Raw genomic sequence first — 25,760 nt, 5'->3', positions numbered from 1 at the left:
GAATAGGGGCTTTTGCAACTTTTGAAATTCGACCTTAAGCCACTCAAGTGCCCATAAATCCACTCAACAACATCGTAGCGCAACACAAGATGTGTCAAAATGTGCAGAAGTTAACGGTGAATAGAAATGAATAATTATTTTTTTGTATACTATTTCAGGTTCCGATAAATCTGACCATTTGTAAGTGTTTAGATACTTTATTGGCGCAGTTTATAATGAATAGGGTAGGTGGCCTTAGCTTTCGATCCAATCCGGACCTTCTTCAGAGGCATAAAACAAGTACAAACAAATAGATATCCATTTATAGAAAAAGAGAGGGGGAAAGGGATTAAAGAAAGGATCCAGAAAGAAGCGGGAAAATAACAGCCAATCAAAGTTTCTATTTCAGAGACAATATTGGTGGCTATGAACCAATAGGAGTGAAGTGGCGAGGACAAAGGATGTTTAGAATGAAAGGATGGGTTACTGGACCATAAAAGTGGTAAATGTATTGTTCGACAACAATGCAGGGAGACATGAAAGGGTAGGATTAGAGAGCAAGTTGCATCATGATGCAACTAACAATGGTCAATTAATAAGAATAGCAAGATCAAAGGTATGGTGATTTTAAAAATATATATATATATTGTTTTCATTTTATTTTAATTGTTCAAACAATACATTTAAAACGAGCACAGGCCGTCCAGGGAAGGGAAAAGGGCATTAAACTGTCAGACAAAAAAGTGTGTGCCCTCCCAGACCTAGCTCATGAAAAGGTAAAAAATCATGTACTATACATTACACTCTAAAATTGTAGTGAAAATAAAAACAAAAGATGGCAAGTAAAAGCAATATGTATTTACATATTGTACCGAATTGTTTATTTATTTATTTATTTCAAAAACGTATAGCAGGGAAGAACGCAGCCTATATATTTTGTGGCTGTGCGATGTAGTTCCTCATACCTGCGAGGATATGACCCGTATATAAGGCTATAGTTAGATAGAAAACAACATTATTTTGTTGGCTGTACGATGTACTTCCTCAAACCTGCGAGGATATGACCCGTATATAAGGCTATAGTTAGATAGAAAAACAACATTATTTTGTTGAGCTTTTTTTTTTTGCTTTGACAGTGAATACAAATAATGCTTGTGCACACGCGGGCGTGGGAAAGTTAACAATAATATAATTCAATTTGTTCACTATTCACCGGTGCACGATTAGCCAAACATTCCCGTTAGTGTGCCACTGAAACGCAACCCTACAGGCCGTTTTGTCAGCAAGTACAAGCTTCTAAATAATTTGCATTTTTGGTTTCAGTCTGCATTAAAATGGAACCATCATGTATGAAAATGACCCTGTTGGTCTTCATAGCCGTGTTTTCTATGAGAGCAAGATCCCAAACTGAACATAGAATTGGTTCAGATTCAACGAGCGAGACTGAACGATGTGTGTGTCAGCCACACATCACAGTCAACCCGCCCGTTTGTAGACGCGCCGTTCCGGTCAACTCCGGTGCAAGCTGCAACTGTACGACTGTCCAGGAAGTACTTCGTAAGGTGGATGATTTGCAGTTTGCAGTATCTACTAACCAAGCAATGGTAACCACGGATCTGAGCAACACAACACATCAGTTGAAAGAAACAAGACTTCAAGTGGAAGAGTTGCGAGTAAACGTTTCCACTGAGATACAGGGTCTGAAACAACAGTTGGACGAGCTGCACGTCTTGGTCTCGTCTTTAGTGGAATTCCATCATGGTAATTTTACATTTTGTTTTGATAGTCGTTGTCACAACGTTTGACTAAATGCCGAAAAAGTCACCTCTAACCACGCAATTTCGAGTGATACTTGTGTCTTTTCAAAGACCAACTCGACCGATCCAAGGCAACGTGTTCCTTTAAAATGCTATGCCGTGCGATATCATGCAATGTCTAACAAGTTTGTTTTTGCAAAAAAGCATTCCTGAGTTATAGATATATACATATATTCAGGGACAACATGTGTGGGTGGAGACAAACGATATGATAGTAAAATCGTTAGTCGTTATCGTAGTATGTTTCTACGTATAATAATAACTTGCTAGTTTTAATGACACTTCCATTCTCAGTTACCCACTTTTAAAACTAAAAGTATTCTGGGAGATCGCGCTTTATCTGTTTATTGTTGTAATGCGCACCTGTACATATTTGTTTATGAAACTTGCACATAATAAAGGAATAAATTATTATTACTATAGGTTTTCCCGGCCAATTTCAGCAAAAAAATAATCAATTTCATTAACATGCATTCAAATTTACGCATTTTCACAAAAATCCCCTCAAACCAGGGTTTCTTTTTAGCTCTTAATTCATTCAATTTCGTTTTCATGCACACACGTTCGCATTTTTTCTCGTTCAGATTCGCTTCAGTCATTCTACTTCATTTATAGGTATTCAAGACTACACTTTGACCATTCTTTAATGGAATTTCTACTACATATTTACAAATAATGCATTCAAATTAAGACTCACCGAAGCGAACATGATTTTGCTGCTAGTTTGAGTTTTCTTGTTCATTTATGTGCAACGAATTTGAATTTCTTTGCATTCAAATTAAAGATGAGTTAGACCCCCTTTGGCTTCATGACTTAAGTAAGAATTATACCCCCTTTGCTAGCACATACTCTTGTCATTGGTAAGAGGTGTTTCCATGTACTTTACATTATTTACTTTTTTTTTCTTTTCTTAATTTAAATAGTTTACTGTTCCTTTTGCTTTGTTACCCTTAAAGTTAAAGCCTGTATCCGATAACTTTGAAATGAAAACTAAATCTTTTGCTTCGGCCTTGAGATTTTGTTGCAATGTTGCTGTCTTTGTTTCTGCTAATGTCAGGTACATGTCAAGTTATAAGTTAACAAGTTTTTTTTTAAGGAACAAAAAGCTTAAAATTATAAAGGGTCGTTATACAATTTTAAAACAAATTAATCTCAATGTTATCTTGCTCTGATTTACGGACCACGGGCATCCATTGTTCGTTCAAAACCGTTGGGCTTAAATGTCAAACCGGTGTACAAATGAGTTACCCTGAAAGTATCTGCCTTTATATAGGTAGCAACGAATCAGCACATAACATAAATTTTATAATTTGAATTTGAATGCAGACAGATGGAAAATGTTTGCCCATTAATGAAATTGAATGGTTGACCAGCTCTTGCTGCTGGCTTTAACGAAATTGAATGAGTCTTGCAGCCTGATGAAATTGGATGATTTTGTTTGACCAGTGAATGCTTAACTGTTGAAATTGAATAACTATTTTTGACTCTTGAATGCTGATTCAAAGTGCATTCATTTTCAAAACGAAAATGAATGAGCCAGGAGTTAAAATGAATGGATTTTTGTTTAATTTGACCGGGAAAACCTATATTATTTAATTAGTGCTCATTGGATTGATGAAGCGTATTCCGCGGAGGTATTTTCTGCTGTACATATGAGCACAGGGTCAAATTTCATAGAGCTGCTAAGCACAAAAATTTGCTCAGCATGAAATGTTTGCCTTGATAAAAACAGGATTTCCCAACCAAATTTCTACGTGATTTTCAAGATAACCTACAACAGCTGAATACCAGTAACTAAGAAATGCAACAAAATGGAAATTTGGTTGGTAATCCTTTTTTTATCAAGGAAGAAATTTCATGCTAAGCAAATTTTCGTGCTTAGCAGCTCTATGAAATTGGGCCCTGGTCATGAGGTCTACGTCATTGTGGGAGAAAAACAAACTGTTTAGAAACTCCCTATACCCTCTTCCCCCTTTTTTTCTCCTCTTTTTTCTTTTCTGAACGCTCTTAATGTACACAAGTGAAAATTTCACTCTCTTGCCCGAGTGGTGTCAGTTTTGCCCTTTTGAGAGTAAAAGTCAATCTGTGTCACTCTTTTCGAGTGAAATTGGAACGATCTTCACTTTCATTCGAGTTGATCTACGAACGTAGGCCTACCCGTCTTTCACTCTTAGAAGAGTTGTCCGCCATGGCTCTTTGCAAGATTGGTATGGCGTACAAAACGGGTCTTTTTTCACTCTTTTACATTGAAAAGGAGGGGAAAGAGGGGCGTGCGCCCCCTCCCGAACCACACCATCCAATGTTGAATAATTATCTCGTTTAGTTAAACAAGGTTAAGTGTTTCAAGAAATCGGCCGAAAACGATGTTTTATTTACTTCTCCAGTTAGACACGAAGTCCTCTTTTCTTGTTTGATTTAATTATGTTTGCTTGCTTAAGAATGATAGTTATAACGTCATCCTGAGACCGCAGGTCCACATCCCACAGTTAATCAATACGGAAAAATCATACTTGCATTTCAAATGATAAACAGTCGAGTAATCATTTGTAATGTTTACTTGTTTGGGTTTCCGTGCAAAGAGTTGTGAGGAAATAAGAATGCGCACTAAACGAGAATAATGGGCAATTACGTTTTGGTCTTACTTACAGCTGCCTTTCCAAAAGACTGTTCGGAGATTCTTGCGAGTGGCACATCGACCAGTGGCGTGTATACAGTTCAACCTCTATGCTCTCGTAGGTTTTTCCATGTGTTTTGTGATATGAAGACAGACGGCGGTGGATGGACGGTAAGATAGTAGGCTACGCTAGTGAAAGTGAGACACTCATCTTTAGCGTTCGATATGAAACGAACCCGGTTGGAAAAATGTTAAAAGGAATATAATGATCCACATAACTATAGGTTTTCTCGGTCAATGAGCAGCCAATTTAACCACCAAGCTATTCTATTTCGCACGAAATCGAATGCTACTGAAAAGGGTCATTCGATTTCGTTTTATGATTAGTCAAATGTAATGTTGCGCCATTCGATTTAACAAAATAATAGTGGACACTATTGGTAATTACTCAAAATAATTATTAGCAAATAACCTTTCTTGGTGACAAGTAAATAGGGAGAGGTTGATGGTATAAAACATTGTGAGAAACGGCACCCTCTGAAATGCCATAGTTTCCGAGAAAGAAATAATTTTCCACGAATTTGATTTCGAGACCTCAGATTTAGAACTTGAGGTCTCAAAATTAACCATCTAAACGCACACACCTTCGTGTGACAAGGGTGTTTTTTTCTTTCATTCATATCTCGCAAGTTCGATGACCGATTGAGCTCAAATTTTCACAGGTTTGTTATTTTATGTATATGTTGAGACACACCAACTATGAAGGCTAGTCTTTGACAATTACTAGTTTCCACTGCCTTTAACAATTCATCAAAGCAGCATTCAAATAATTCGCAGACGCTTCTTGAGGCGTGTGTGTCACGAAAAAGAATGACGATACGCCAAATTGAACAGAGTGCTAGAGTAACTTGAATGCCTCAAAACGAAATTAAATGCCTGGATTCTGAATTTGAAACGCAGTAACAACTGGAAAGGCAAAACAGCATTAACTTGAACGCATGAAAATGAAATTGGCTGCTCATTTGTCGAATTTGACCAAGAAAACCTATATTACGTGAACATGTTTGGCTTAAATTTCGTGACACAAAACGCTCCGCCATATTGTGTAGTCAATCTTTTTCAAAACTCTGTGGTAATATTTATATCTATATAGGCCGATGAATGGAGGACCATAAGTGGACAACGCAATTTTCCAATGTTTTGATAGCAGAAAGTGAGAATTTACTTTCAAGTCAAACCATTTTTCCCAATCTTCATTTTCTGCTAGCAGAAATTTGGAATTTACTTTTTGCCAGTGACTGGAGTCGAAAAGTAGACAACCCAAATTTCCAAATTTGTACTAGCAGAAATTTGGATTTTCCTTTTTGGACCAAACCATGTTTCCAAATTTCTTCTAGCAGAATTTTGGATTTTACTTTTTGGACCAAACCATGTTTCCAAATTTCTTCTAGCAGAATTTTGGATTTTACTTTTTGGACCAAACCATGTTTCCAAATTTCTGCTAGTAGAATTTTGGATTTTACTTTTTGGACCAAACCATATTTTCAAATTTTTGCTAGTCGAATTTTGGATTTTACTTTTTGGATTTTACATCGGTCGTCATTGTTTCTGCAAAATGTCTTGCCCAATTTATATTTCGCCATAAAATGGTCACACACGAAATGATGAGGTACGATGGTTGGCTGGACCTTAATTTCAAGATCACGGTTATCTTGTCTCCACCAGTCGCGCAAAAACGTACATTTTTTATATTATTTTGTTAAGAATAATTTCAACTTCTTTGCATTCAAATTAAAGATGAGTTATGGCTGCATGAGTAAACTGGAAATTAAAGCTCCTCCAACACACAAGTTGTCCTTTGTTAGAGGTGTTTCCATGTACATGTACTTTACATTATATTTACATCATTTTTTCTTTCTTTTTAAATTGAAATAATTGTTCCCTTTGCTTTGTAACCCATGAGGTTAAAGCCTGTATCCGATAACTTTGAAATGAAAACTAAATCTTTTGCTTTAGACTTGAGATTTTGTTGCACTGGCATTGATGTTGCTGTCTTTGTTTCTGGTAATGTCCGGAAAATGTCAAATTAAAGTTTACAAGTTTTTTTCATAAAAAAAACTTAAAATTATAAGGGGTCGTTATAAAATTTGAAAACAAATTAATCTCAATGTTATCTTGCTTTGTGCCGACCACGGGCAGCCATTTTCATTCAAAACCGTTGGGCTTAAACGTCAAACCAGTGTACATGTATAAATGAGTTTTCCCTGAAAGTATCTGCCTTTATATAGGCAGCAACGAATGAGTATAAGTACATATGTTGAATTTGAATAAAAACATTTGGAAAATAGTTGCCCATTAATGAAATCGAATGGTTGACCAGCTCTTGCTTTGCGTAAGTCTCTTCTCGCTACCATGGGCAGCGCTACTTATCGCCCGCTAGCTTTGTGTAAGTCTATTCTCGCTACCATGGGCAGCGCGTCGTATCGCCCGCTAGCTTTGTGTAAGTCTATTCTCGCTACCATGGGCAGCGCGCCGTATCGCCTGCTAGGTTTGTGTAAGTCTATTCTCGCTACCATGGGCAGCGCGTCGTATCGCCCGCTAGCTTTGTGTGAGGCCGTGTCCGAAACGGCGACTTCGGCTACAGCTACGGCTAGATCGCGCGCGTCTGCCTATTCTTCAACACTGGTAGACGCGCTGATCTAGACGTAGCTGTAGCCGAAGTCGTCGTTTCGGACACGGCCTCAGTCTATTCTCGCTACCATGGGCAGCGCGCCGTATCGCCCGCTAGCTTTGTGTAAGTCTATTCTCGCTACCATGGGCAGCGCGCCGTATCGCTGCTAGGTTTGTGTAAGTCTTTTCTCGCTACCATCGTCAGCGCGCCGTAGCGCCCGTTAGCTTTGTGTGAGTCTATTCTCGCTACCATGGGCAGCGCGCCGTATCGCCTGCTAGGTTTGTGTAAGTCTTTTCTCGCTACCATTGTCAGCGCGCCGTAGCGCCCGTTAGCTTTGTGTGAGTCTATTCTCGGTACCATGGGTAGCGCGCGCTAGCTTTGCGTAGGTCTATTCTCGCTACCATTGGTAGAGCGCTGTATCGCCCGCTAGCTTTGTGGAAGTCTATTTTTCTACCCTTGGCAGCGCGCCTTATTGCCCTCTAGATTTGTGTAAGTCTTTTCTCGCTACCATGGGCAGCGCGCCGGATCGCCCGCTAGCTTTGTACAAGTCTATTCTCGCTACCTTGACCATTGTGTGAGTCTATTCTCGCTACAATGGGCAGCGCGCCGTATCTGCCCGCTAAACTTTGCGTAGGGCTATTCTCGCTACCATGGGCAGCGCGTCGTATCGCGGCTAGCTTTGTGTAAGTCTATTGTCGCTACCATGGGCAGCGCGCCGTATCGCCCGCTAGCTTTGTGTAAGTCTATTTTTGCTACTATTGGCAGAGTGCCGTATCGCCCGCTAGCTTTGTGTAAGTCAATATCCCTAGCATGGGCAGCTCGCCGTATCGCCCCCTAGCTTTGCGTTAGTCTATTCTCGCTTCCATTGGTAGCGCGCCGTATCTCCCGCTAGCTTTGTGTAAGTCTATTCTCGTTACCATGGGCAGAGTGCCGTATCGCCCGCTAGCTTTGTGTAAGTCTATTCTCCCTAGCATGGGCAGCTTGCCGTATCGCCCGCTAGCTTTGTGTAAGTCTATTCTCTCTTCCATTGGTAGCGCGCCGTATCTCCCGCTAGCTTTGTGTAAGTTTATTCTCGTTACCATTGGTAGCGAACCGTATCGCCCGCTAGCTTTGTGTAAGTATATTTTTCTACCATTGGCAGTGCGCCTTATTGCCCTCTAGCTTTGTATGAAAGTCTATTCTTGCTACCATGGGCAGCGCGCCGTATCGCCCGCTAGCTTTGTACAAGTATATTCTAGCTACCACGGGCAGTGCGCCATATCGCCCGCTAGCTTTATGTAAGTGTAGTTTCGCTACCATTGGCAGCGCGCCTTATCGCTTGCTAGCTTTGTGTAAGTCTTTTCTCTCGACCTTGGGCAGCGCGCCGTATCGCCCGCTAGTTTTGTGTAAGTCTTTTCTCGCTACCATCGGCAGCGCGCCGTATCGCCCGCTAGCTTTGTGTAAGTTTTTTTTCGTTACCATTGGAAGCGCGGCTTATCGCCCGCTAGATTTGTGTAAGTCTTTTCTCGTTACCATTGTCAGCCCGCCGTATCGCCCAATAGCTTTGTGTAAGTCTATTCTCGCTATAAACATGGGCAGCGCGCCGTATCGCCCGCTAGTTTTTTGTAAGTCTTTTCTCGCTACCGTGGGTAGCGCACCGTAGCGCCCGCTAGCTTTGTGTGTGTCTATTTTCGCTACCATGGGCAGCGCGCCGTATCGCCCGCTAGCTTCGTGTAAGTCTATTCTCGTAAGTCTATTCTCGCTACTATTGATAGCGCGCCGTATCGCCCGCTAGCTTTGTGTTAGTCTATTTTCGCTACCATGGGCAGCGCGCCTTATTGCCCTCTAGCTTTGTGTAAGTCTATTCTCGTAAGTCTTTTCTCGCTGCCATGGGCAGCGCGCTGTATCGCCCGCTAGCTTTGTACAAGTCTATTCTTGCTGCCATGGGCAGTGCACTGTATCGCAGGCTAGCTTTGTGTAACTCTATTCACCATACCATGGGCAACTCGCCGTTTCGCCTGCTAGCTTTGTGTAAGTCTATTCTCGCTACCATGGGCATTGTGCTGTATCGCTCGCTAGCTTTGCTAAGTCTTTTTCGCTACCATGGGCAGCGCGCGCCGTATTGCCGCTATCTTTGCGTAAGTCTGTTCTCGCTACCATGGGTAGCGCACCGTATCGCCCGCTAGCTTTGTGTAAGTCTATTTTCGCTACCATGGGCAGCGCGCCGTATCGCCCGCTAGCTTCGTGTAAGTCTATTCTCGTAAGTCTATTCTCGCTACTATTGATAGCGCGCCGTATCGCCCGCTAGCTTTGTGTTAGTCTATTTTCGCTACCATGGGCAGCGCGCCTTATTGCCCTCTAGCTTTGTGTAAGTCTATTCTCGTAAGTCTTTTCTCGCTGCCATGGGCAGCGCGCTGTATCGCCCGCTAGCTTTGTACAAGTCTATTCTTGCTGCCATGGGCAGTGCACTGTATCGCAGGCTAGCTTTGTGTAACTCTATTCACCATACCATGGGCAACTCGCCGTTTCGCCTGCTAGCTTTGTGTAAGTCTATTCTCGCTACCATGGGCATTGTGCTGTATCGCTCGCTAGCTTTGCTAAGTCTTTTTCGCTACCATGGGCAGCGCGCGCCGTATTGCCGCAATCTTTGCGTAAGTCTGTTCTCGCTACCATGGGCAGCGCGCCGTATTGCCGCTATCTTTGTGTAAGTCTATTCTCGCTACCATTGGCAGCACGCGCCGTGTTGCCGCTATCTTTGCAAAGGTCTGTTCTCCCTACCATAGGCAGCACGCCGCATCGCCCACTTTCTTTGCGTAGATCTAGTTTCGCTACCATCGCCAGTGCATCGCATCGCCCGCTACCATTGCGTATGTTTGTTCTTGCTACCATGGGCAGCGCGCCGTATCACCTGCTAGCTTTGCGTCAGTCTTTTGTTGCTACCGTGTGCAAATCGTTGAATCGCCCGCTAAGTCTATTGTCGGTTCAATTTTCAGCTTCCGCAAAGACAGTTGTCAACAGAAATGAGACGGAGAAGAAAAGCGCGCCTAATATCACGTGTACATTACGTTACGTTACATTATGTTACTGTACGATACGTTACGAGTAACATGATACAGTGACGTCTTTAACCGACACATAGGATTCGAACTGCCTCTAGCTACCGGGCAACCTCGGTTGGTAAGACACTGCTCTAGAATTGCAAGGGTCGTGGGTTCAAATCCCACCCGAGTAACATGCCTGTGATATTTCTTCACAGGACTCGGGGAAGTACTGAGCATACAGTGCTAACACACATCGGTGTATGGGTAACAACCAAAATTAATATTCTTTATCCCCGATGCAAATTTAACATCTATTATGTCTTTAACCAATAAAATCACCAATTTTATCAAATGTTTTTTTGGCACGATTAAAGGATAAGGAACACTCAAACAATAACATGTTATGAGATTTGATGGCATAAAGGGGTTTGATCAAATTAAATAAGTCTAGGGTGTAATAGATGTTGAATTTGCATCGGGTATAAAGAATATTCCCACAGCCCCGTTAATTTATTTCCGTCCTGATCATTATTTTCTCGTCCTATTTTCTTCCGTTTTGTATTATTTGTCAGTCGAATTAATTTTGTTCCCGTCTCGCCCATTCATAATCCCCCGTTCTCGCACTTGTACGCGTTTTTGCAATGTTTTTGTTTTGTTTTGTGTAAATTCCTGTACTGTGCGGGTCCCGCTATACAGGTAAACCGGGCAGTTAGCACACCTGAATACCTGCTACGCATAACAACATTAAAATAAAAATTAATGTCCCCATGTGTAAACCTTTAAATTGAGGCGTGTTATATTATTCAGTTTGTCATAATTTGCTTGAGGACGGATGCATGTGTCCTGAAAAATGGAGCTGCGTGATAGGTGCCGTTCCCCCGTCCCCCTGTCCCTTTCCTCCCCGTCCCACGTGCTCTAAATGTCTGACTCCGTTCTCCATGATCCCATCCCGTAGCAACAGTTAAATAAAAGGTGCCGTTCCCCCGTCCCATGCCCCTTCCCTCTTCCCGTCCCACGTGCTCTTAAGCCTGCCTCCGTTCTCCATGATCCTATCCCAAAGCAACAGTTTAATAAAAGGTGCCGTTCCCGAGTCCCACTGCCCCTTCCCTCTTCCCGCCCCACGTGCTCTAAAGCCTGCCTCCGTTCTCCATGATCCCGTCCCATAGCAACAGTTAAATAAAAGTGCCGTCCCCCCGTCTCCCTGCCCTGTTCCCTCTACCCGCCTCACGGGCTCTTAAGCCTGCCTCCGTTCTCCATGACCCCGTCCCATAACAACAGTTTAATAAAAGGTGCCGTTCCCCCGTCCCATGCCCCTTCCCTCTCCCCGTTCCACGTGCTCTTAAGCCTGCCTCCGTTCTCCATGATCCCGTCCCATAGCAACAATAAAATAAAAGTGCCGTCCCCGTCCCACTGCCCCCTTCCCTCTCCCCGCCCCACGTGCTCTAAAGCCTGCCTCCGTTCTCCATGATCCAGTCCCATAGCAACAGTTAAATAACAGTGCCGTCCCCCCGTCTCCCTGCCCAGTTCCCTCTACCCGCCTCACGTGCTCTTAAGCCTGCCTCCGTTCTCCATGACCCCGTCCCATAACAACAGTTTAATAAAAGGTGCCGTTCCCTAGTCCCCCTGCCCTTTCCCTCTTCCCGTTCCATTTGCTCTAAAGCCTGCCTCTGTTCTCCATGATCCCGTCCCATAGCAACAATAAATACAAAAGTGCCGTTCCCCCGTCTCCCTGACCCTTCCCTCTCCCTGCCCCACGTGCTCTAAAGCCTGCCTCCGTTCTCCATGATCCCGTCCCATAACAACAGTTTAATAAAGGTGCCGTTCCCCAGTTCCCCTCCCCCTTCCCTCTCCCTGTCCCACGTGCTCTAAAGCCTGCCTCCGTTCTCCATGATTCCGTCCCATAGCAACAGTTAAATAAAAGTGCCGCCCCCCCCCGTCTCCCTGCCCTGTTCCCTCTCCCCGCCTCACGTGCTCTAAGCCTGCCTCCGTTCTCCATGACCCCGTCCCATAACAACAGTTTAATAAAAAGTGCCGTTCCCCAGTCCCACTGTCCCTTCCTTTTCCCCGCCCCACGTCCTCTAAAGCCTGCCTCCGTTCTCCTTGATCCCGTCCCATAACAACAGTTAAATAAAAGTGCCGTCCCCCGTCTCTCTGCCCTGTTCCCTCTCCCCGCCTCACGTGCTCTAAGCCTGCCTCCGTTCTCCATGACCCCGTCCTCTAACAACAGTTTAATAAAAGGTGCCGTTCCCCAGTCCCATTGCCCCTTCCCTCTCCCCGCCCCACGTCCTCTAAAACCTGCCTCCGTTCTCCATGATCCCGTCCCATAGCAACAGTTAAATAAAAGTGCCGTCCCCCCGTCTCCCTGCCCTGTTCCCTCTACCCGCCTCACGTGCTCTAAGCCTGCCTCCGTTCTCCATGACCCCGTCCCATAACAACAGTTTAATAAAAGGTGCCGTCCCCCCGTCCCACTGCCCCTTCCGTCTCCCCGCCCCACGTGCTCTAAAGCCTGTCTCCGTTCTCCATGACCCCGTCCCATAACAACAGTTTAATAAAAGGTGCCGTTCCCCAGTCCCCCTGCCCTTTCCCTCTTCCCGTTCCATGTGCTCTAAAGCCTGCCTCTGTTCTCCATGATCCCGTCCCATAGCAACAATAAAAACAAAAGTGCCGTTCCCCCGTCTCCCTGACCCTTCCCTCTCCCTGTCCCACGTGCTCTAAAGCCTGCCTCCGTTCTCCATGATTCCGTCCCATAGCAACAGTTAAATAAAAGTGCCGCCCCCCGTCTCCCTGCCCTGTTCCCTCTACCCGCCTCACGTGCTCTAAGCCTGCCTCCGTTCTCCATGACCCCGTCCCTTAACAACAGTTTAATAAAAGGTGCCGTCCCCCCGTCCCACTGCCCCTTCCGTCTCCCCGCCCCACGTGCTCTAAAGCCTGTCTCCGTTCTCCATGACCCCGTCCCATAACAACAGTTTAATAAAAGGTGCCGTTCCCCAGTCCCCCTGCCCTTTCCCTCTTCCCGTTCCACGTGCTCTAAAGCCTGACTCCGTTCTCCATGATCCCGTCCCATAACAACAGTTTAATAAAGGTGCCGTTCCCCAGTTCCCCTCCCCCTTCCCTCTCCCTGTCCCACGTGCTCTAAAGCCTGCCTCCGTTCTCCATGATTCCGTCCCATAGCAACAGTTAAATAAAAGTGCCGCCCCCCGTCTCCCTGCCCTGTTCCCTCTCCCCGCCTCACGTGCTCTAAGCCTGCCTCCGTTCTCCATGACCCCGTCCCATAACAACAGTTTAATAAAAAGTGCCGTTCCCCAGTCCCACTGCCCCTTCCCTCTCCCCGCCCCACGTCCTCTAAAGCCTGCCTCCGTTCTCCTTGATCCCGTCCCATAACAACAGTTAAATAAAAGTGCCGTCCCCCGTCTCTCTGCCCTGTTCCCTCTCCCCGCCTCACGTGCTCTAAGCCTGCCTCCGTTCTCCATGACCCCGTCCCATAACAACAGTTTAATAAAAGGTGCCGTTCCCCAGTCCCCCTGCCCTGTTCCCTCTACCCGCCTCACGTGCTCTTAGCCTACCTCCGTTCTCCATGACCCCGTCCCATAACAACAGTTTAATAAAAGGTGCCGTTCCCCAGTCCCACTGCCCCTTCCTTCTCCCCGCGCCACGTGCTCTAAAGCCTGTCTCCGTTCTCCATGACCCCGTCCCATAACAACAGTTTAATAAAAGGTGCCGTTCCCCAGTCCCCCTGCCCTTTCCCTCTTCCCGTTCCATGTGCTCTAAAGCCTGCCTCTGTTCTCCATGATCCCGTCCCATAGCATATAAAATAAAAGTGCCGTCCCCCCGTCCCACTGCCCCTTCCCTCTCCCCGTTCCACGTGCTCTTAAGCCTGCCTCCGTTCTCCATGATCCCGTCCCATAGCAACAGTTAAATAAAAGTGCCGTCCCCCCTCCCACTGCCCCTTCCCTCTCCCCGCCCCACGTGCTCTAAAGCCTGCCTCCGTTCTCCATGATCCAGTCCCATAGCAACAGTTAAATAAAAGTGCCGTCCCCCCGTCTCCCTGCCCTGTTCCCTCTCCCCGCCTCACGTGCTCTTAAGCCTGCCTCCGTTCTCCATGACCCCGTCCCATTAATAAAAGGTGCCGTTCCCCAGTCCCCCTGTCCCTTCCCTCTTCCCGTTCCATTTGCTCTAAAGCCTGCCTCTGTTCTCCATGATCCCGGCCCATAGCAACAGTTAAATAAAAGTGCCGTCCCCCCGTCTCCCTGCCCTGTTCCCTTTCCCCGCCTCACGTGCTCTTAAGCCTGCCTCCGTTCTCCATGACCCCGTCCCATAACAACAGTTTAATAAAAGGTGCCGTTCCCCAGTCCCCCTGCCCTTTCCCTCTTCCCGTTCCATGTGCTCTAAAGCCTGCCTCTGTTCTCCATGATCCCGTCCCATAGCATATAAAATAAAAGTGCCGTCCCCCCGTCCCACTGCCCCTTCCCTCTCCCCGTTCCACGTGCTCTTAAGCCTGCCTCCGTTCTCCATGATCCCGTCCCATAGCAACAGTTAAATAAAAGTGCCGTCCCCCCGTCCCACTGCCCCTTCCCTCTCCCCGTTCCACGTGCTCTTAAGCTTGCCTCCGTTCTCCATGATCCCGTCCCATAGCAACAGTTAAATACAAGTGCCGTCCCCCCGTCCCACTGCCCCTTCCCTCTCCCTGCCCCACGTGCTCTAAAGCCTGCCTCCGTTCTCCATGATCCAGTCCCATAGCAACAGTTAAATAAAAGTGCCGTCCCCCGTCTCCCTGCCCTGTTCCCTCTCCCCGCCTCACGTGCTTTTAAGCCTGCCTCCGTTCTCCATGACCCCGTCCCATAACAACAGTTTAAAAAAAAGTGCCGTTCCCCAGTCCCCCTGCCCCTTCCATCTTCCCGTTCCATGTGCTCTAAAGCCTGCCTCTGTTCTCCATGATCCCGGCCCATAGCAACAGTTAAATAAAAGTGCCGTCCCCCCGTCTCCCTGCCCTGTTCCCTCTCCCCGCCTCACGTGCTCTTAAGCCTGCCTCCGTTCTCCATGACCCCGTCCCATAACAACAGTTTAATAAAAGGTGCCGTTCCCTAGTCCCCCTGCCCTTTCCCTCTTCCCGTTCCATGTGCGCTAAAGCCTGCCTCTGTTCTCCATGATCCCGTCCCATAGCAACAATAAAAAAAAAGTGCCGTTCCCCCGTCTCCCTGACCCTTCCCTCTCCCTGCCCCACGTGCTCTAAAGCCTGCCTCCGTTCTCCATGATCCCGTCCCATAACAACAGTTTAATAAAGGTGCCGTTCCCCAGTCCCCCTGCCCCTTCCCTCTCCCTGTCCCACGTGCTCTAACGCCTGCCTCCGTTCTCCATGATTCCGTCCCATAGCAACAGTTAAATAAAAGTGCCGCCCCCCCGTCTCCCTGCCCTGTTCCCTCTCCCCGCCTCACGTGCTCTAAGCCTGCCTCCGTTCTCCATGACCCCGTCCCATAACAACAGTTTAATAAAAGGTGCCGTTCCCCAGTCCCACTGCCCCTTCCCTCTCCCCGCCCCACGTGCTCTAAAGCCTGTCTCCGTTCTCCATGACCCCGTCCCATAACAACAGTTTAATAAAAGGTGCCGTTCCCCAGTCCCCCTGCCCTTTCCCTCTTCCCGTTCCATGTGCTCTAAAGCCTACCTCTGTTCTCCATGATCCCGTCCCATAGCAACAATAAAAAAAAGTGCCGTTCCCCAGTCCCCCTGCCCCTTCCCTCTCCCCGTCCCACGTGCTCTAAAGCCTGCCTCCGTTTACCATGATCCCGTCCCATAGCAACAGTAAAATAAAAGGTGCCACTCCCCCGTCCCCCTGCCCCTTCCCTCTCCCCGTCCCACGTGCTGTAAAGCCTGCCTCCGTTTACCATGATCCCGTCCCATAGCAATAGTTAAATAAAAGGTGCCGTTCCCCCGTCCCCCGCCCCTTCCCTCCCCGTCCCACGTGCTCTTAAGCCTGCCTCCGTTCTCCACGATTCCGTCCCATAGCAACAGTTAAATAAAATGTGCCGTTCCCCCGTTCCCCTGCCCCATCCCTGTCCCCGTCCCACGTGCTCTAAAGCTTGCCTCCGTTCTCCATGATCCCGTCCCATACGCCTCTCTTAATATTTATGCATGACGTCATAATTCTTACAAAAAAATGAGAGGCTATGGGCGCCCCCACTGTACTGCACGCGCACGCGGCCCATAGCAACAGTTCTTTTCTTGCATTGTACGCGCGCGCTGCCCATAGCAACAGTGAAAACGGCGCGCAAAACTCCACAAATTGTTTTTTTTTTTTTGCTCATAAATCTGTCAATTCTAAATGGATTTTGTTCAAAAATAGATGAGTGTCAAGACGAAGTCAGCTCTTTTCTTCCGTGTAAATTTGGCGAGGTTTGATGCGGTATCCAGGGAGGAGATCCAATAACAAACAAACACACACACACACGCACACACACACAGACACGATTCGACTATTTATACGAGATTATACACCGTTTTAAGCACTGTATACTCAGTTGGGTGTTTAAACAAAATTTTTTTTCCTTCGATAGGTTTTTCAGCGGCGTCAGGACGGCAGTGTTGATTTCTACCGGAGCTTTGCCAATTACAGCCAGGGCTTTGGGAATCTAGAGGGAGAGTTTTGGCTCGGTAACGACAACTTGCACCGTCTCACCGCTCAGGGCGAGTACGAACTCCGTGTAGATCTGTGGGACTTCGAAAACAATACTGCATTTGCTGTCTATGACTCATTCAGCATCGCTGGTGTAAGTGACAAATACAGACTGAGTCTGGGGAATTACTCGGGAACCGCAGGTAATAAATCAGTAACATTCATGCAAATTTAAGAATGAAAGGAACCTATGAAACTGCATTTTCCAAAATTGCTTTGCTGATGGGTGTGTGATTATTGTTCTTTTATCTTTTCACGGTTTCAACAAATTCCATAATAAGGAGCATTCAAGGCGGTGACAATGGTTCTGAATTCCTTGATGGTACACATTAGTACTTAATTCTCATCGTCTCCAGTGGGACATAAGGTCCCAATCAAGTTAAGCAACACGAGCCTCAGACCCCGGGCGAGACTCGTGTTGTTGCAATGGACATCTCCAAGGCCTTCAACTTTAAACTGCTATGGACTCGGCAAGCTTAACATTTGATTAACATATTTGTTTTGACAATGATTTTATTCCTGCTTTTCTTTGGAATTTCATTTCTAAAGTTTAACTTTTAAGCTCTGACCAGGAATGAACTTTTCACATATAACCTTGGGTTTTGAGTTTAATTAACGCGTTGTGTTTTAATCAATAATTTGTATTTCTTGTTGTTTTTAATAGATTTTCTCGGTCAATTTCAGAAAATTAACAGCCAGTTTAACCACCAAGCTATTCTATTTCGCGCGAAATCGAATGCTACTGAAAAGGGTAATTTGATTTCGTTTTATGATTAGTCAAATGTGTGCTAATGTTGCGTCATTCGATTCAACAAAATAATCATTAAATTTAACGATTCATCAAAGCAGCATTCAAATTCGCTGACGCTTCTTGAGGCGTGTGTGTCACGAAACAGAATGACGATACGCTGAATTGAACAGAGTACTAAAGGGATTTGGCTCCACTCAAAACGAAATTGAATTGCCGAAATTGACCGAGAAAACCTATATCACTTATTTACATTAAGTTTCGGTTTGAAAAAATTGAATGTTCAGATGTGTTTTTATTCTGTTATCATTGTTTCTATACCTCTAATTCAATCACTGGTTTTGTTTTGATTATTGATTGCTAATCATCAAAAGTATTTTGTAAAAATGCCCCCAAAATGCTCTTTTTAATTGGTCATTTGACAACGTGGGACATACTGAAATAATTAAACAGATTTCCTGTCATAATATCACTTAAGTGAGGAAGACAACAAATGGTTTCTCAACTCCTAGATAAAGGTATTTGCTGTGTGCAATTTAGTGACAGCACATGTTTACAAATGTGCCAGAGAGCCTGTACTTGTTCATGCATGGTTTGTACACTACGGAAGTGTAGTTTTGCCACATGAATTAAAAACAAATTATTATACAGATCATTTACGTACACGAAAACTAAACTGCGCCAATAAAGTATCTAAACACTTACAAATGGTCAGATTTATCGGAACCTGAAATAGTATACAAAAAAATAATTATTCATTTCTATTCACCGTTAACTTCTGCACATTTTGACACATCTTGTGTTGCGCTACGATGTTGTTGAGTGGATTTATGGGCACTTGAGTGGCTTAAGGTCGAATTTCAAAAGTTGCAAAAGCCCCTATTCACCCCAATTCCAGAAGGGAACTCGCACAAGCACCACACACAGACAAAATCAAAAGACACAAACTCGTTTCGTTTACTTGACCATGAAATTTGTTGCCGTATCTTTAACTTTAAAACTGCTGATATCCTGTCCTCAGTTCTTAGTGTGTCCTCCATCACTGTCCTGTACGCCAAGGAGTCGTCTTCTCATACTCCCAATGAGACCTCTGATCTGTACCTGGTCAATCCCCTGCCATTTCCTGATCAGGATGCGTCGCAATCCCTCGAGAGTGGTGTCAGGCTTTTTGGACCTGTTCACTTTCTTCTGCTGCAGAAGTCACCCTCGGACGGCCACTCCTTGACAGGTCGTCCCCATTTCCCTGAGCTTGGTAGCCATTTCATCATTTACTGACCGTCGCTGGTGACGTTGTAACCATGAGCTGCAGCTCGCATCGACGTACCGGCTTCTATCAAACCAACGATCCGTCCTCTTTCCTGTTTGGTCATTTGAGCCATCTTTCCTGTTATCTTGAACCACCTTTCCCTATCCCATCATAATCAGGGATTCTGGCTCTTAACCCATATTGTTGTAAGCCTCCCATCTTTGACCCCTTTGCTTGGTTACTGACAATTATTGGTGATGTTCATCACAACCGATTTATCAAACAAGCGACCAAAAAAATCGTTTATAAAAGGTGGGCAAAAGAAACGCTGATCTTACTCGTCACAATACAACGATTTAGCTTGAATAGGGGCTTTTACAACCTTTGAAATTCGACCTTAAGCCACTCAAGTGTCCATAAATCCACCAAACAACATCGTAGCGCAACACAAGATGTGTCAAAATGTGCAGAAATTAACGGTGACTCGAAATGAATAATAATTTTTTGGCATACTATTTCAGGTTCCGATATATCTGACAATTTGCAAGTGTTTAGATACTTTATTGGCGCAGTTTATATTGTACGTCAACGATAATTACCATGTGCATACGCTATAATTATCATGTAAGTGTATGTGCGCGATAATTATCATAAAGGTTCTTGATCTCTTTCGGAGTTAGGCTATCATATTTGACACAATATTGGGCAGCATCTCCATGCGAAAGAATAATCCAAAAGCTGTTGGGTGTGATCGAATTATTTAACACCCTAATAAAATCCAAACAAAGTTGTGTTTCTGTTGTCATTATAAACATCTCTGTATAATTATTCTGTGTTTGGGGAGAGTATTTTGTGCATGGAGATGCTGATAGTGTTTGTGTACGTACATAATAAGAGCGGATTTTGATTTTATTCATGTGGCAGAACTACGCTTCCGTAGTGAACCAATAGCCCGGACGCGATATTTTTCCCAGCTCAGTTGCGGCAGAATCAACAGGGGGCGATGTTGCGAGGATTTCGTCATAGAAAAATATATGAATTATGCATTAGCTGTTGCAATGAATGTGAAAGGAAGAAAATATTTTCTACCTCCTTGATATGGACGCTTTATATTGTGGCATTTATGAAACACCGATGGTATGCAATAAAACACAACAGTACACACAAACATGTTGGTGTATCACATTATTACCATCGCGACAGCGCCTTGCCCGTGTGTGCGATCATAGTACTGTGTATGTAACAAGCTTCAAGCATATATTACCAATCACAACTGCCACTTATTTCTGCAATGGGAATTAGCAATAACAACTGTCACTTATTTCTGCAACGGGAATAACCAATAACAACTGCCACTTTATTTCTGCAATGGTAATTACCAATCACAACTGCCACTTATTTAACTTTTAACTGTCAGCTCACCGTAATAAACCGTTTGGACGTAGGTGTCTCATGGCTTTAGTCTATAACTATTGTGTTCCGATTGGTACTTGTGCTCGTACTTTTATGATCGAAAATGCTGACTATAGGGCAACCACCCATGTTAAAAAATGCTCACTGAATGCTATAAATCCACGACCGTGGCTATGGAGGAAGGAAAACCCAACGGAGTGTATTTTCCACCATTGAGAAGTAACATCGATCTATTTTTGTTAGCTCTGTTGCTAAACATCCTCGTTCATAACATTTTTAGATTCCATTCCCCTCAATTAATTGCACTTACACAAATTCACAAAATATTCCCCCAAAACGTATTTAAGGGCAAATTAAAATTCGCACATCGTTCAGCAGCAATCATGTTTACAAAAATTAAAAGACGAACGTAAATATATAAGCCCTGTACACACCAATTAACATACGAGGAAGCCTGGCTGTTTCTGGTTGCGTTGCACCGAAGACGTACAGATACCAGACTGTGGGAAATTATGCTGATACTGCTACGTCAGAGTTATGCAGGCCACGGCATGATTGGAATGTGCTCGGAATTTCCCGAGCGATCAGCAAACGGACCAAGACGTTTCTCCGGGGCGGTGAGTGGACTAAAGTCAGGTGAGTCGGTGCGCGCGCTGTAGGTGAATTGGCCGCGGTGCTCGTGAAAGGGAAAGGGAAACGAGAAACGTTTTGCACCAAGACTATATCATCCAGTACTACCATGGTACTACTTTTATCACTATCCGCCACACACACGCGGCAATGCACGGTGGATTGAAAACGTGCGACAAGAAACTAAACATGCATTATTCATATGTTTCTTTGACGAAATCCCGGCAAACAGCGCGCCCTGTTGATTCTGCCGCAACTGAGCCTTTTCTTTCTCACTTAAGTAGACTGGATACAAAGTGCTATTGGGGAAAATTTGTAAATATCATTTTTCATAACCAAAACGTTTAGGTGAGAAGAGTTACTGGAAGTAATGTCTTAATATACAAAATATAACATGGTTTGATGGTGACAAATCGATATCAGCTCCCCGAGGTTCTGGAAGTTGACAAACTAGTTTGTCAACTTCCATTGACTAGTCACCCGAAACAAACTATGTTATATTTGTTTTACTATACTTCATACATATTAAGTTACCGGAACATGAGTTTTGAGCGAGAGAAATGATTACTGTGTAACAAAATGCACATGATAAGTTTGTTCATGCGCATTTACCACTTGCGTGAATACTCACGTGCGCGCTTGGTAATTAGCAAAACTAACACCTCGCACGCGGTGATGAATGGACCAATGAGAACTCGACTCTCGGTCATGAATATATATGAGGTATAGTAATGCGGATTAATCTTTCTGCGTATGGACATAATCGTTCCTGATTTTCGGCGACATCTATCAAAACCGATCAGTTTTGAAAAGAAATGTTGACAGGTTATGTTTTATTACAACACTATTAAAACAATTAAAAGATTTCAAAAACCAAAGGTTTGCTGAAATAACAATAAATTGAAAACATTAATGTTTCAAAGTTGTTCAATTATTACTTTGTGTAAGATAAACCGAAAGAGCAAAACAAAACTACAGTATATATAAAGCGTAAAAAAATCCTAAACAAACACAACCATTAATTTGTCGTACGTTTTATAATAAAAACTTCGTCTCTTTTTTCAGGTGACTCGCTTAGCCACCACAATAACTTTAAGTTCACTACCAAAGATCAAGACAACGATGAATACCGAGATAACTGTGCCCAGCTATACCACGGTGCCTGGTGGTACACGGGCTGCCGCCATTCTCATCTTAACGGGGTGTACCTCCGTGGGCACACGCCTGAATTTGCTCGAGGAGTAATTTGGTATCACTGGAGGGGGTCGTATTACTCACTCAAAACCACAGAGATGAAAATACGACCCACTCCACAATAATAACATCCTACCACAGTTTGGGAAAATATTTCCGTCTGCAAAACTTACATGGAGCAAAACTGTCATTTAATATCTCAATTTATAAGCATTGAATGAAAATGTTAAAGGACAATGTTTGCACAATGACGTTTATTCAGGCACTATATTTCCAAAACAATTTTATTTTATCTTAAATAAAGCTTTTTAAAGAAATAACACCCTAGCCTGTAGTTTGTAATTTCTTAGAAACTCTTTGTAATAAACAGTAAACTTGAATCTCCTTTGTGGTGTGGATAGTCAGTCACCCAGTGTAATGTACTCAGATAGCAGCTTAGCAGCGCAAAGGAAACACTCTTAAAATTTGATTTATTATTACAAAAGTTCTTTGACAACGTTAATAATCCTGTGTTTCCTTAAAATTTCATTTTTTAATGTAGCATTTTTGAAGATATGACCAAGAACTTTTCCTATAACCTTTGATTTCACGATGTTGTGTTCCTTCATTAGTTTAATTGATATAATTAATTGTTATCAATTTGCATTTCTTGTTGTTTATCGGTCTGTTTTGGCAAAATAAGCAGCTTATTGACCACCATCCCATTCAATTTTGCGCCAAATCGAATGCTACTGAAAAGGTTCATTCGATTTCGTTTTATAATGAGTCAAATGTACTGTTGCGTCTTTCAATTTAACAAAATAACCATGCAATTTACCAATTCATCAAAGCAGCATTCAAATTCGCAGGTGCTTCTTTGGGCATGTGTAAATTTCTTTTTGGGCAGACATTTCTGGAATTTGTGCAAAAATAAAAACACTTGGTTAAATGGTTTAAACAAAATCTAATTTTAGCAAAGCTGGTTCGACTGTATCTTTTGCTCATGTAGTTATTTTCAATTTCGCAAAGTGGCAATCAATTTCGCTTAAAGGATTTACATTAAACCTACAGGATTTGAATATTATGATAGTGGAAAGCTTCCCTTCAAATATTACTTACTGAGGTGCTGTACTTTTTGAGAAATGAGTAAAACAATGTCGTGCAAATACGTTTGTAAATGATCAAAATAATTTTCATGACATTGTTTTACTCGTTTCCCAAAAACTACAGCACCTCAGTTCGTAATATTTTCAGGGAAGCTTTCTACTATCATTATCTTCAAACTGTGTAAGTTTAGTGTAAATCTGTGGACATTGTGTTTTTTGTCTTTCAAAAGTTATATAGACTCTTTAATGAGAATTCAAATAAACACGATTAAAAAAATACGAACAAACAGATAATCTGTCTTAATAAGCAATTGTTTCGTAACTTCACTTTTAAATCAAGCGAACCTTATTTTATCTGTTTATGTTTCCAGTAGACTTTTTTCTTGTTTGATTTCTTAATTTTGTTTTCTCTTTTTTATTTTTTATTGGGGGGGGGGGGGGGGGGTGGGGGTCTTTACTGGTAATCTGACCTTTTATTCTGGGATAGTTATTGGTCAACTGAACAATACCTAGTTTTGTATTGCGTTTGAATCGGGTGTTTATTTACGTTTTTCCTATTAACTTAATGTTTTAATGTTTATAGGTTTTCTCGGTCAATTTCGGAAAATGTGCAGCCAATGTAATTTTCATGCGTTCGAATTAAAGCTATTTTTTGCCTCTCCGGTTTTTACTGCGTTTCAAATTCAGAATTCGGTCATTAAATTTCGTTTTGAGGCATTCAAGTTCCTAGCACACTCATTCTTTTTCAGGACGTACAATCATCATTCAATTTAGCAAAGCTGGTTTGAATAGAGATTTCGCTGATTTAATCATTTTCAATTTCGTAAAGAGGGAATCAATTTTGCTCAACGAGGATTCAAATAAGTACGACTAAAGAAATACGAATAAACAGATAAACTGTAAAGGGCAAACTGTTTCGTACCTTCACGAACCTTATTTTCTTTACTTAATGTTTTTTTTCGGGAGACCTTTAACGGTTAACTGACCAAGACCTGATATTTGAATGTGTTTGAATGTTTTTTTGTTTTGTTTAAAAAAATTTTTTCCAGTTTTTTGTTTGTAAATATTCACCAACCCGTTGTTGGCGTGCCAGACATCTTGGCATATTATGTTCAAGAGTGCAAAAAAACTAACCGCATGCCTTTAACATTCGTAAGGAAACAACAAGTTAACCAAGCGTTTTTAAGATTGCACAAATTCCAGAATTGACTGCCCCAAAATGAAATTGAATGACTACACATGCCTCAAAAACACTCCTGGGAATTTGAATGCAGCTTCGATGAATTGTTAAATTGAATGATTATTTTGTAAAATTGAATGACGGAGAAGTACCTGTGACTAGTCTTAAAAAGAAATAGAATGACCCTTTTTAAAAGCATTCGATTTCGTGCGAAATAGAATAGGCTGGTGCTTAAATTGGCTGCTCATTTTCCGAAATTTACCGAGAAAACTATTAATACGTTTCTCCCTCAACTTTTCAACCAAACATTTTTTAGATTGCACAAATTCCAGAAATGACTTCCCAAAAATGAATTTGAATGAAGCACACGCCTCAAGAAGCCCATGCGAATTGGAATGCTGCTTTGATAAATTGTTAAATTGAATGATTATTTTGTTAAATCGAATGACGCAACAATACATTTGACTAATCATAAAACGAAATTAAATTACCCTTTTTCAGTAGCATTCGATTTCGCGCGAAAAAAAATATGGCTTGGTGGTTAAAGTGGCTGTTCATTTACCGGAATTGACAGAAAAAACCCTGTATTTACACAGGTTTTAGTGAAACTAAGGTTTGAAAAACATATTTTTTTTAGATGTGTTTTTTGTTATTTTAATATCATTTTGTTTCACCTTATTTCAATCACTGTTTTTGTTTTTGATCATTGATTTATAATTAATAAAGTTATTTAGAACATTTTTTTTAGGGAAACTCTGAATTTTGTAGTTGTAGCGCCTCCGTTATAAGCAAAATGTGCCTTCATGCTATAACCTCAAAACGAAACGACTTTCCCAAAGTATGAGGACAGGAGGCACATTTCAAAGTGTTTTGGATACAATAATTTAAATAGTATAGGTTTCCCCTGCCTTGTTGGAGCCAATTCATTAAATTTCATTAACACGCATTAAAACTCACACATTTCCACCTTTTCCACTCAAAGTTATCTTGCTAAATGCATTTAATTTCGTTTTAATGCAATCAACAGTGGTTGTGTGCCCTCTATCTTGACATATCTCCAATACCTCAATACACTTTGGAACAAGCTACCCACCCTCATTCAAGCAGCTCCTTCATTGGACACCTTTAAATCTCCAGCATGAGTTACAGCACATCACCACTTCTCTACAGCGGAATGGATACAACGCTAAGCAAGTCAAGACAAGCAAGCCCGTCCCCCGACCAAAGGGTCTCCTATACCCAAGGTCAAACACACACACCCACAGTTAGTTTACCATACCTAGGTCTCGCCCCCCTCTCATCGCCTCCAACGCATCTTCAAGCAAGCAGGAATCAAGGTGTATCACTCCGCCTCGAAGAAACTCCATGGCTCTCTCCAACCGCACAAGGACAAGAAGGACCCCTCCACCCGTGCCGGAGTCTATCGCATTCCATGCGAATGTGGTAAGGTTTATGTCGGGGAAACAGGGCGTAACCTTCCCACTAGACTTAAGGAA

General features: G+C 43.2%; 1 protein-coding gene across 2 annotated transcripts; it reads left to right on the top strand.

Moving 5' to 3' along the window:
* The first annotated feature begins 1,236 nt into the window (after positions 1-1,236).
* Positions 1,237-23,086, top strand: LOC139952523 (ficolin-2-like). 2 transcript variants are annotated; one of them, XM_071951679.1, is made up of 4 exons: positions 1,237-1,740; positions 4,445-4,581; positions 16,650-16,911; positions 21,871-23,086. In XM_071951679.1, exons 1-4 carry the CDS (start codon positions 1,314-1,316, stop codon positions 22,122-22,124), a joined length of 1,080 nt encoding a protein of 359 aa, XP_071807780.1. In that variant the 5' UTR covers positions 1,237-1,313; the 3' UTR covers positions 22,125-23,086. The 2 variants fall into 2 exon arrangements, with proteins under 2 accessions (XP_071807780.1, XP_071807781.1); XM_071951680.1 differs by lacking the exon at positions 21,871-23,086 and adding an exon at positions 17,050-18,086.
* The last annotated feature ends 2,674 nt before the right edge of the window (positions 23,087-25,760 follow it).

This window comes from Asterias amurensis, chromosome 20, assembly GCF_032118995.1.
Source record: "Asterias amurensis chromosome 20, ASM3211899v1".
Lineage (NCBI taxonomy): Eukaryota > Metazoa > Echinodermata > Asteroidea > Forcipulatida > Asteriidae > Asterias > Asterias amurensis.
The sequence above is the reverse complement of the archived record's forward strand: the minus strand, read 5'-3'. Positions and strand labels throughout refer to the sequence as shown.